A 13,137-nucleotide genomic window follows, 5' to 3' on the forward strand; every position below is an offset into this window, starting at 1 on the left:
ACATTTCCTGCATTGCAGGAAAGCTCCTGCAACATGGTGATCAAAGTAAGATCCTACATACAGTGGGGAGAACAAGTATTTGATACACTGCCGATTTTGCAGGTTTTCCTACTTACAAAGCATGTAGAGGTCTGTCATTTTTATCATAGGTACACTTCAACTGTGAGAGACGGAATCTAAAACAAAAATCCAGAAAATCACATTGTATGATTTTTAAGTAATTCATTTGCATTTTATTGCATGACATAAGTATTTGATCACCTACCAACCAGTAAGAATTCCGGCTCTCACAGACCTGTTAGTTTTTCTTTAAGAAGCCCTCCTGTTCTCCACTCATTACCTGTATTAACTGCACCTGTTTGAACTCGTTACCTGTATAAAAGACACCTGTCCACACACTCAATCAAACAGACTCCAACCTCTCCACAATGGCCAAGACCAGAGAGCTGTGTAAGGACATCAGGGATAAAATTGTAGACCTGCACAAGGCTGGGATGGGCTACAGGACAATAGGCAAGCAGCTTGGTGAGAAGGCAACAACTGTTGGCGCAATTATTAGAAAATAGAAGAAAATAGAAGAAGTTCAAGATGATGGTCAATCACCCTCGGTCTGGGGCTCAATGCAAGATCTCACCTCGTGGGGCATCAATGATCATGAGGAAGGTGAGGGATCAGCCCAGAACTACACGGCAGGACCTGGTCAATGACCTGAAGAGAGCTGGGACCACAGTCTCAAAGAAAACCATTAGTAACACACTACGCCGTCATGGATTAAAATCCTGCAGCGCACACAAGGTCCCCCTGCTCAAGCAGGCGCATGTCCAGGCCCGTCTGAAGTTTGCCAATGACCATCTGGATGATCCAGAGGAGGAATGGGAGAAGGTCATGTGGTCTGATGATTCAAAAATAGAGCTTTTTGGTCTAAACTCCACTCGCCGTGTTTGGAGGAAAAAGAAGGATGAGTACAACCCCAAGAACACCATCCCAACCGTGAAGCATGGAGGTGGAAACATCATTCTTTGGGGATGCTTTTCTGCAAAGGGGACAGGACGACTGCACCGTATTGAGGGGAGGATGGATGGGGCCATGTATTGCGAGATCTTAGCCAACAACCTCCTTCCCTCAGTAAGAGCATTGATGATGGGTCGTGGCTGGGTCTTCCAGCATGACAACGACCCGAAACACACAGTCAGGGCAACTAAGGAGTGGCTCCGTAAGAAGTATCTCAAGGTCCTGGAGTGGCCTAGCCAGTCTCCAGACCTGAACCCAATAGAAAATCTTTGGAGGGAGCTGAAAGTCCGTATTGCCCAGCGACAGCCCCGAAACCTGAAGGATCTGGAGAAGGTCTGTATGGAGGAGTGGGCCAAAATCCCTGCTGCAGTGTGTGCAAACCTGGTCAAGAACTACAGGAAACGTATGATCTCTGTAATTGCAAACAAAGGATTCTGTACCAAATATTAAGTTCTGCTTTTCTGATGTATCAAATACTTATGTCATGCAATAAAATGCTAATTAATTACTTAAAAATCATACAATGTGATTTTTGGGATTTTTTTACAGACCTCTACATGCTTTGTAAGTAGGAAAATCGGCAAAATCGGCAGTGTATCAAATACTTGTTCTCCCCACTGTATGTAGGCATAGAGAAATTCCAAAATGAAAACATTGTCTTTTAGAAACCAAAGCAACACTTTATCTTAGCAACACTTAATCATCTGTGTCTTAAACGTTTTAAAATCTTTGGTCTATATGCAACGAAACAACAAACTATAAGGTCAATGCAATGGTTGACCTTCCACCTTTGCGACATCAAATCAACACTCGAATCCTATCCTATTACTATTTCCCCGTTAGCCCTGGGGTCATCCCTTTGCCCTCTCTCACCTTCATGTCGGTGGTCTCGTTCTCGAGCTTAGACAGGTGGTTGGAGTTGTCCTCCAGCTCTCTACGCAGATGGGAGTTCTCCTGGCGGAGAGCTTCCACCTGGTAGACCAGCTGGTCATAGGAAGCTGTGGAGTTGGCCATCTTCAGGCAGTGTTGTGGTCCCTGCAAGGAAGGAGAAACAAGTGAGATTGAAGGTTAGTGTGGTGTGGAGGTTAGCTTCTTGGCAAACTCTGGCATATCATGCATTTCTTATTATAAGGTTATTCCATTGTGTCTTTGCAGAATCATTTACAGGAAAACTGCCCATTTTATTTCCCAATTGATACTCATACAGCACATAGATAAAAACAACATAGATAAAAAAGAGATGCTCAGGGCTCCTCCATACGTACACTACCGCTCAAAAGTTTGGGTCACTTAGAAATGTCCTTGTTTTTGAAGGAACAGCACATTTTTTGTCCATTAAAATAACATTGAATTGATCAGAAATACAGTGCAGGCATTGTTAATGTTTTAATGAAATATCTACATAGGCGTACAGAGGCCCATTATCAGCAACCATCACTCCTGTGTTCCAATGGCACGTTATGTTAGCTAATCCAAGTTTATCATTTTAAAAGGCTAATTGATCATTAGAAAACCATTTTGCAATTATGTTAGCTTAGCTGAAAACTGTTGTTCTGATTAAAGAAGCAATAAAACTGTGTCTACACTGTATTTCTGATCAATTCAATGTTATTTTAATGGACAAAAAATGTGCTGTTCTTTAAAAAACAAGGACATTTCTAAGTGACCCCAAACTTTTGAGCGGTAGTGTCGATATAAACAACGTAGAACATGCGACGGGCTCCTCCGGCTACATCCCTTCTCTCTCCTCTCTGCAGTGTAAGGTTGGCAGCAGATGGTACACAGAGAACCTAATCATCTGTCAAATCAAGTTTAGCTCTGTTTTGATCAATCTTTGTGCTTGGCCGAGCCTGAATTCACTCTCTGTGTGGCCATTCAATATTGGCAATGTGCTCTACGGTTTGTTTAAGCAACGCATTAATCTGGTTATAGAGTCTATGATTGTTACGGATATTGGATAATATTATGGTACTTGATACCGCTGGTTACAGCAGTTGAATATAAAACCATATCAAAATGACATTGCAGCATACAATATTTATTATAGTTGCTGATCATTTGAAGCTTTTGTGCATCATTTGTGTATACATCACATTGTAACTCATAAGTTTTGTCTGTGCTACAGATGTAGGATCTTAATTTGACCAGTATTTTCACAGTAAAGTAATCCTGCAGCAACAGGATTTGAATGTTTCTCCCATAATGTTACTTGAGCAGTGGTTAAGCTATTAGTTTATTAAAATTAGGGTACATGAAAGGTGCAATAATGTTAATATAACCGTGTGTTAGTGTGGGTTTTCAGTGAATTTATGTAAATCATAAAGCTTAACTCTTTCTGCAACAAAAGAGTGATCAGATTAAGATCATACACCTGCACATGTTATTTGATAATTTGTTACTCTTTTTACTAGATAAGAAATGTTGTCAGCGAGGAAAAACAATGCAGCGGGTTTTGATAAATGGGCTACAGGGAGCCATTTTCTGAGGTTTGAAGGAGTGGAAGTGTTTCATAAATATATGGTACAATAAATCGAATTTGACTCCAATCTCACTACTGGTGGCTTTGATGCAATTATATAGAAGCAAATCAAATTCACAATTTCATCCCTAGTCACCTTGACATCAATGAAACCAAATGAAGCCAGTAAGCATTTGTGCATAATGCCTGAAGCAGTCATTCGCTCGGCTTTTTATGGAGACTCCGACGGCAGTGACAGATGTACATTATTAAAGCCTTCCTGCTCTTCATGACTGGTGATGACAATAACTGCAACAGTGATTCTCCTGGGTCTGTAATTTGACACATCATTTTTATGTGTAAGACTTGCATGGCAAGTGGTGTGACATTTTGACTATTTGAGGATGTTTGCTTTTCAGAGAGAGCAAGAGCAATCGTTTGCTCTATTATGGAATTACAATGGTTGCTATTTTTAACAAAGCAATGAAAGATAACGCAGAATTGAAATGCATACATTTTTGGGGTAATTAACAGTTAGAAATATTACTTGTTGAAGAATTACTCGTCATCAAATCCCCATATGAATACAAATCGAGACATACAGAAAAGATAAGTCTTATTCAATGAATTTCAATGGGTTTTGATGACACTTCGTTTCACTTGAACTAACGTTCATTCCTGCACACTGCAGCCATCTGAATTGCTAAAGGACCTCGGCCAGTCTTTGTTAGCCCTAGTGATGAGATTCCCTTCCCGCAGCAGTAGCGTTGATAAGGGGGAGGTGCAATCCAGCCCACTTCGATATTACCGGTGGAGGACATCTGCGACTCGGGCACGTCACAAAGGTCAGGCTATGGACCACGGTGCTCTGGGGGCAGACAGGCAATGTCAGTGCGGCAAACCCTCCGCTGGAATACTGCTGCATTTCATTACCTTGTGTCTGTCTTTCACCCCTTAGGGAATTCACAGTGGAACAAAATGGAGGGGATAGGGCTGATGTAGTATTGGATTGAACGTGTTGAAATGTTTTATAGTAGAAAATAGAGGACTAGCATATCCTCAAACTCAATTTGATTTGCATTGAGAAAAACAGACTTGTTATTACGCAACATCAATGCATATTTGTATGTGATTCATTGTACAGTATTTATTGGTGAAAAAGAAAAAAGCTCATTTTGATTGCAACAATTATTTTTCCAAAGTGTGGGTTTGATTGAATTCGGTCCATTCTTTTGCTGTCCTGTCTGTGTACTCTGTTGCCTTATTCCGCTAAAGTCAAATCACATAATTTCTCTCTCAACAAGCAAACTGCGCAATTACGTAATGAACAGATGGCTGTTCATTTAAAGGGAATGTCAGGCCAGAGTTTGTTATGCAAAGGACATCCACAAGCTTGGAAAAATCAATGTAACTCAAATACAGCCTCGCAAATCAATACTGAAAATCCAATGGGTTGGAGCAATGAGAGTGGTGGTATTTTTCCAAATGTTTCCATCAGTGAGTCACATTCTCTCACACATTGTTATCTGTGTCCACATGTACTGATAAGCAACGCAGTATGTTACTGAAATTAGGCGGGTGATGATATGCATCCAGCCTACACAAAGCAGCCTTAGCGTGTCTATCTAATGGCTGTGGACATATGGGGACACATCAATGCCCATGCCTTGAACACACAGCTCTTTATCATTTCAAAGTGGGGGACATGAAACACATTCATTATTCTGCCGGACAGCATTGAAGGCAGTGTGGCAGTCTGTTGTTGAAGGCCAGCCACTGATGCTTGAGCAATGCTGGATAGGGAGTAGGTACTGAGGGGGCGTGTTGGATTATGGTCCTAAGGGAATTCAATACAGCTGGTTGATTTTTCCAATTAGGTTTCTTCCACCAAAGGAATATATTCATGAGCTGGCTCACGGTTCAACGTTATCGCAACGTCCTTCCATCTTAATTGCCCCTGTGGCAAAAGCATTAATTGCAGTGACATATTTATGTCAGGTGATGGCTATTTCTCTTGCATTTTTCCCCCTCTTTTTATCCCCAACATGGCTCTTTCTGTTGTGTCCTATTTGCTGCTGGTGGAGCCGCAATGCATGCTGGGTAATCTGTGAGGAAATTGTCCCCCAGAGGAATATAATTCAGACGAAGCCGTGTGAGTGTTAGCGAGCCTGCCAACGGAGTGCTACAGTTCGAGACTGTTTCTATGGAAACAGCCAATCCCCTTTCACGCTCTGGAAAAGGTGGTAAAAGTGAGGATGAGATGAATAAAGGCGAACCAATCAGAAGGGGTAATAGGGGGTAGGGGTAATCGATGTAGCAGAGCCAAACAACTCTATATTATATTCTCTATCCTGCAGCTATGTTGGACTCATATAGTGCAAGTCTATTGATACCAGCCAAATGGAATGCCATTGACATGATGTGCTGCGTACTTCACAACTGGCTTGTGCAGTTTCCATTCAGAACCACAATCTGATGTTGAATTACTGTTTATTTCTATCAGTGAGTGACTAAAACACTACATTGTCAAAAGTATGTGGACACCTGCTCGTCAAACATCTGATTCCAAAATCCTGGGCATTAATATGGAGTTGGTCCCCATTTTGCTGCTATAACAGCCTCCGCTCTTCTGGGAAGGCTTTCCACTAGATGTTGGAACATTGCTGCAGGGACGTGTTTCCATTCAGCTAGCTGCAAGAGCATTAGTGTTGGGCGATTAGGCCTGGCTTGCAGTCGGCAAAGGCGTTCAATGGGGTTGAGGTCAGGGTTCTGTGCAGGACAGTCAAATTCTTCCACAACCATCTCGACAAACCATTTCTGTATGGACCTCGCTTTGTGCATGGGGGCATTGTCATGCTGAAACAGCAAAGGGCCTTCCCCGAACTGTTGACACAAAGTTGGAAGCACAGAATCATCTAGAATGTCATTGTATGCTGTAGCGTTAAGATTTCCTTTCACTGGAACTAAGAGGCCTAGCCCAAACTATGAAAAACAGCCCCAGACCATTATTCCTCCTCCACCAAACTTTACATTTGGCACTATGCATTGGGGCTGGTAGTGTTTTCCTGGCATCTGCCAAACCCAGATTCATCCATTGGACTGCCAGATGGTGAAGTGTGATTCATCACTCCAGAGAACGTGTTTCCACTGCACCAGAGTCCAATGGCAGCGAGCTTTACACCACTCCAGCCGATGCTTGGTATTGCGCATGGTGATCTTAAGCTTGGGTGCGGCAGCTCGGCCATGGAAACTCATTTCATGAAGCTCCCGACCAACAGTTATTGTGCTGACATTGCTTTCAGAGGCAGTTTGGAACTCGGTAGTGAGTGTTGCAACCAAGGCAGTCCCGTTCTGTGAGGTTGTGTGGCCTACCACTTTGCGGCTGAGTCGTTGTTGCTCCTAAACGTTTCCACTTCACAGCATTTACAGTAGACCGGGGCAGCATTAGCAGCGCAGAAATTTGGCGAACTGACTTGTTGGAAAGGTGGCATCCTATGACGGTGCCACGTTAAAAGTCACTGAGCTCTTCAGTAAGGCCATTCTACTGCCAATGTTTGTCTATGGAGATTTTATGGCTGTGTGCTTGATTTTATACACCTGTCAGCAATGGGTGTGGCTGAAATAGCCGAATCCACAAATTTGATGGGTTTTCCATATACTTTTGTATATCTAGTGTATATGCAGTAACCAGAGCTTACACAACCCTTGGCCCGGGAGGCTATCTTCGACTTCTCTACTGTGAGTAACACATTACACACCTACACTTTATAGAGAAATGTGGCAAGATGATCCCGAACTGTTATATGGCCATTTTCGGATTTCATAATAACTATGTTTAGGATTAAGTAATACCCATGTTTAGACAATGTAAACAAACAAAACGCAAACAAAGCCTTGTTCCATGCCTATAAGGTCAGGCTGAACATTAGCCATGCTAGAGCATAAATGCCCTTCAGCAGCAGTGGGCTGGGGACGAGCCGTGCTGTGATTAGCTAGTCAGCTCTGTACTGCAGGCTCTCTCGCTCTCCAGTCATGCAAACACAATAGGAGCCAAAGGTCTGAGCCACATCCACTGGCGCTTGTGAAGTCAGCGAACTAAGTCAGGCGAAACAAAAAGGCTAATCAAGAGCACTGTCCCCTGACGACGGACGATGACTCAAAGGTTGCGTGGGCATAAAAGGGAAAAGGGGGTTCCGGGTTTGACAAGAAACAAGCAGACATCATGGTTTCTGAGTTGTTGTCTTGCTGTGTTGAAACAGTCAAGGGCTCAAGTTCAGAGGTCCACGAGGGTTTGTAGGAGCCAAATAAGCTTTTTGTTGCCTCTCCCATCTTGTTTGTCATAATTATGGTTTAAATAATTAGCCACTAATAGCAAGGATACTGCAGTAATAATACTAATTCTACTACTAATAAAAAATTATAATATAATAATAATAATTCTAATGCATATTCTTTAACAATAACCATATTATAATATCAAATAATAATAGGCTCCTAATTTTCTAACATTACTGAGTTTATAAATGTATTTCAGTCCAAAAAACTGTCGGTAAGTAATAGATTTGCATTATCATGATCATCATATATGTTTATTTTTACCCTATCATTATGTTGTCATTACATTGTTTACAGGGTGAGTCATTTCGATACAGTCCAACGGTCCGCAGCTCCTTCTGTACAGTGAAAGTAGGCCATGAATGGCTGCGCAGAGTGTGAGGCCAGAACAAAGAACACGCGTAGCATACAGCTAGGATTCTCCCCCCAACCAACACTGCTGCATTATTTCTTCCTCCACCACCCCTTCCCTCCAAGACCGTCTGGTTACCACGGCAACGGCACCTACCAGTGAAGATGGTGAGCCTGAGGATCTCTCTCTCTCCTCAACCAGACTGTCTCGTTCTTTGTGCACTATTAGGTGGAATCAATCGTATTATGCTGTAGTAGGTGTTGGTGAAAGACGTACAATGCTCTCGCAGTAGGGCAGTAGCTCAGGTGCGTTCAAGGTGTTGATAAATGCCTAAACCGTTGCTAAGTCTTTTTCTAGTATAAAGTGCAATGAAATAATATAGTCTACGGATCAACAATGCAGCAGTGCTGTGGTTGTTTAATCCTAGCTATTATTATGGTCACTTTGGTCAGAAATGTACAGTCAAACACAGAGGTGTTGAATGAAAGTGAATTCCTAAATGTATGACACAGTATTAAAGGACATTTCCCATCTCATGAGAAATGCGTCACCTCACCGCCATTTTTCATTCATGGAGAAACCCACTTCCATGGATTGAGCATGAGGTCAGACCAGCCCATACTGACAGTGACGGGGTCAAAAGGCCAGGTAATATACTGTCATACCAATATTCTTAGAGTGAGCCAGGTAGGAGGAGCATCTACTGTAGACGCTCATCCAAAATGAAATCCAGAACATCAATTATTCAGATATTGCGAACGGGCGAGGAAGTCCTGCAATCTGATCAAAATGTAATTTCCTAATGGTGAAGTTTTGTGAGGTTTCCAGACACAGATATTTTTTCTTCTTTCAAAATAGCGTCTTTCATGGCAATTGGACACATTCGAAGCTTACAGAGGGATTGTCCTTGAATGGGAAAATAAGACAGAGCAGCGTTATTTGTAGATTTGTAGATGTATATCGAGTTTTCGGGTTCTAACACATAGCTAACACAACATACATGTCGTCAGTAGACCTACCTAGATAGCTCATTGCTAACGTTACAGCTAATGCTAACAGCACAGATCAGAGCTAGCCTGGAACTGAATGGCCATCCCAGCCTAGGGACTGGACTGTGAGAGCTAGAGTGTTTCCATCAGCTTGTCACAGCTGGGACTGACTATTCTGTACATGTTCATTAAGTGAGGAATCAATACGGTGTTAGCATTGGAGTTGACTAGAATTCACTTGCCAAAAAGCCTCTCATCGACATTTTTCAACTCTGTGCCGAAGTTCTCAAATGACCCAGACACAAAATGATCCGTCTCTCTGGGGACACGTCCTTCAAAAGTGACCGCAACATTTTGTTTTCATCAATTACGTGGATGCTCGATGTAAAGGGTGATATGCGTGTGGTAAAAACAACTCAAGAAGACTGCATAATTAGTGACCTGCCATTGGCCCTTTGTTTATACAAGCTTACATCATGAAGGGAAAGGCTTTCGCTAGCTACAGCTGTCTACAGGTTCTAAACCATTCATGGGTCCCAATGTCAGACAAATGATGGACTAACGCTATGATCTTTAACCTAAGTGGGTCTCCCATAGCAACTAATACAGTAACGATGAGTCAAGAGAGGAGGTTAAGAGAGAGGAGAGAGAGGAGCAATGTACAATGTAAAGAGGTGGTAGGCTTCCATAGGTAGAACGGAGGACATTTCCCATTGTTCTAGTGACAGAGGTTAACATCATCCCACTATATCCTCTGTGGATAAGAGATCTTCCATTTGCATTCTGAGTGACGAACATTCAAATGGTGAGCAGGGCAGGCTTTAGTTCACTTCAGCTAATTCTGTCAATAACTTTGGCTCAGAGCTGAAAGGCACTGCCTCAGAGATTGTATCTGAAGCAGCAACAGGAGGAGCATTTCAGCATCCATTAGAGGAAAGAAGGCTTTCAGTGATAATGGAAATAAGGCCCTTAACTGTAGGAGAGACGAAGCAGAGGAGGAAAACAAACACATGATCGTTCCTGCCTCCCAATCATTGGAAATGTATATTGCAGTCGGCTATTTAATTTGAAAGGGAAACTGGCAAACGCATGTCAAACGCATGTCTATATGGTTGTTTCCTCAATGTAGATGACATGGATTCTTCCCTATCAGTGACATTGAAGAGAGAACCATAGACATGCATTTGATCTGAGGTTCTGTAACCGGCTGTCAAAATAGTCTGAAAATAGAAATATCTCTGATTAGGTGTTATACATTTGTAATCTGCCGACATTGCTAAACTTGGATATTCCCTTGAGCGCGTCAAGATAAACACACACCATTTGGAAAACAAATATATCACAGCTACACTAGACTGGCAAATGCTTCCCTCAATAACAAAGTCATACAAAGAAAAATGCTGACAATTCTTCGTACTTCTTCTCTGGGCGTGGTTGCCCATGTCAATTCACATCGACCGATCATGAAAGGTTCAAGATAGGTCTATATCCTAATCTCCCTTCAAATATGATGTCAAGTGTTTTGGACCTGTCAGTAAAGCCCTTCTCCCTTCTTCTCAGGCCTAGAGAATGATGTGAAGTTATGGGAGGCAGGTCAATTAACGCTCTCTTGGTTAAAGCAAATTGACTTGTCAACCTTATTGAATCTCAATTCAAGGCTTGTCGTTGTCCATAGACATCCATACACAGAATAAATAGTGATGCCAACGACATCAGGGCTCAGCTGTTTTCCTCCACAAAATCTGGCATGTCAGTTAGTAGCTCATCCCATCCCTAAAAAAATCATCACGTTATGTAATATTACATAAGCGCTTTCCATTTTGTTGGGATTTTCAGGCCTGGGGATTACATTTACATTTTAGTCATTTAGCAGACGATGTTATTCAGTGCAACTTACAGGAGCAATTCGAGTTAAGTGCCTTGCTCAAGGGCACATTGGCATATTTTTCACCTAGTCGGCTCTGGGATTTGAATCAGCGACATTTCAGTTACTGGTCCAAAGCTCTTGGAAGATTCCAGGCCCAAGATTCCAGACCTGGCAGTTCTCTCTGTGGTCCAGTTCAGTTCCCCTGGACAGTTTAGACAACTGCAGTGAGGAAGTGAAAACTGTAGTAATATTGGATTCCTGGATGTTGGTGTGAAGACCTGATAGGAGACATAGGCCTACACAGATGGTAAAAGCCCTAATAGGGCACAGCCACACCCGGTAGTTGTATGATTGAAGTCACTCAAAGTATAATCAAAGCCATGGGCACAGTGAGTGGCCAGTCCCTAAGAGACTCATTAGAGTAGGATCTGCACTGGTTACCATTGCTCTCTCTCTCTGTGTGTGTGTGTGCGTGTGTGTGTGTGTGTGTGTGTGTGTGTGTGTGTGTGTGTGTGTGTGTGTGTGTGTGTGTGTGTGTGTGTGTGTGTGTGTGGTGTGTGAATAAGATCAATGATGCTATGTTCTTTTCTGCTGCTGGGTTTAATCCCCATGTTTCATGTGTTATATGAAGCCTGTAGTATTTAGCTCTATGTGTCTATTGCTTTCCTTCTTCACATACCATATCTATTTTTCTTATGCGGTGGGATATTTTTCCCAGAAATGTCACAATCAATTATATTTTACCCTGATGAGGTTCAGGTGATTGATTCAAACAAATGACAAAAATGATACTTCATGAAAATGTGTGTGCAAGCATTCTAATGTAAATGCGATACATTTTGTAATCCATAGGCTAAAAACAATGACAGACAATGAAGCCTCCTTCTCATCAACCAGCGTAGGTTATGAATGTCAATCCACTATTGCTTAGCCCGACAACTTTATAAAAAAGGCTCCAACTAGATATACGGAAAATAAACTGCATCTATGACGGAGGACATCACACAACAGCGATGGTCTCGTTATCTTCCATTGACGACGTCAATGATTCACCTTCCAAATAGGCCACGGTCGAACAAAATGCACCAACATGCACGAATCAATTTCAATGCAAAATATGCCCACGATTTATTGACTTCAAATGGAGGGTTCGTTATCTGTTTGATAAATAGCCTGCCACTTACCCTTTAGGATAAACCATCAAATTAAGTTACCTGGATAAGCCTACCTATTTCAATCGACCTTGCCTACTACAACCCCATACATTTTCAGGTATTAGGCTACTAACCTATAGCCTACACTATCCAAATACATTGGACAATTGGGGCTCCAAAAGATTGAACATAAAATGTATTCAATTATAAAAGCGTCATGTATATCTTGAACAAGCCCACTTTCATGCATTTGCCTGTTTAACATTCTATTCACATCAGGACCACTCTCCCTCCGCGCAGCTCGCGACACAACCAATCGAATATGCAGCATCGTAGATAGAAATAATATAAAAAATAATCGTAGATTTAAAATGTTGTCATGTAAGATAATTCTAAGCGTTACAATTGTGTTGGATTCTTACCTCATTTCCCGAGCCGTGTTGATTTCAGTAGGGCGTGGAATGAGAGAGCGGACTCTGTGGGATGGATGCTGAATTCACCACTAGCTGCGTGCTGTGACGCTATAGTCTGATGTCACATACCACAGCCTCTCTCTCTCTCTCTCTCAATTCCACATAAAAAGCTCCTTATTTCTCTTGGCAGGCAAATGTTGAGTATAGAAGGTATTATAACTATTTTTGAAATACGTTTAAAAATGTATAGTCAATGTATATTTCTTAAAGTATTGCATCAGCTGCATTCAATGGAAACTTTAGAAACTCTACAAAGCGCCAAAGGATGAATGCAGTAAACATAGGCATATGGGTTAAAAGGATTTAGTTCAGACGTTCAGCGTAAAGAATGGTCAGCAAAGCCTGAACTTTAACTTAAACTTAAAACGTGTACGTGGAAGTGCGGGACAAGCAAACAGACGTCAGATTTGGTACCCACCTATAATTTGTGCATCTGTGAATTATAATACTGTGCACACTTTTATTGAATCAAGGTTTGGTCGTTTTGACGTGTTCTGC

At 42.0% G+C, this 13,137-nt stretch overlaps 1 protein-coding gene across 1 annotated transcript in view; it reads right to left on the bottom strand.

Moving 5' to 3' along the window:
* Positions 1–12,682, bottom strand: part of LOC139540812 (adenomatous polyposis coli protein 2-like) — a 38,125-nt gene extending 25,443 nt beyond the window's left edge. Inside the window, exons 1-2 of the mRNA XM_071344790.1 lie at positions 12,589–12,682; positions 1,885–2,046 (exon numbers count right to left, since the gene is read on the bottom strand). Of these exons, the coding sequence (XP_071200891.1) occupies positions 1,885–2,025 (141 nt within the window). The 5' untranslated portion in view covers positions 2,026–2,046; positions 12,589–12,682. The remainder of the gene's footprint in view (positions 1–1,884; positions 2,047–12,588) is intronic.
* Between the last annotated feature and the right edge of the window lie 455 nt (positions 12,683–13,137).

The sequence above is a fragment of the Salvelinus alpinus genome, chromosome 16 (assembly GCF_045679555.1).
Source record: "Salvelinus alpinus chromosome 16, SLU_Salpinus.1, whole genome shotgun sequence".
Lineage (NCBI taxonomy): Eukaryota > Metazoa > Chordata > Actinopteri > Salmoniformes > Salmonidae > Salvelinus > Salvelinus alpinus.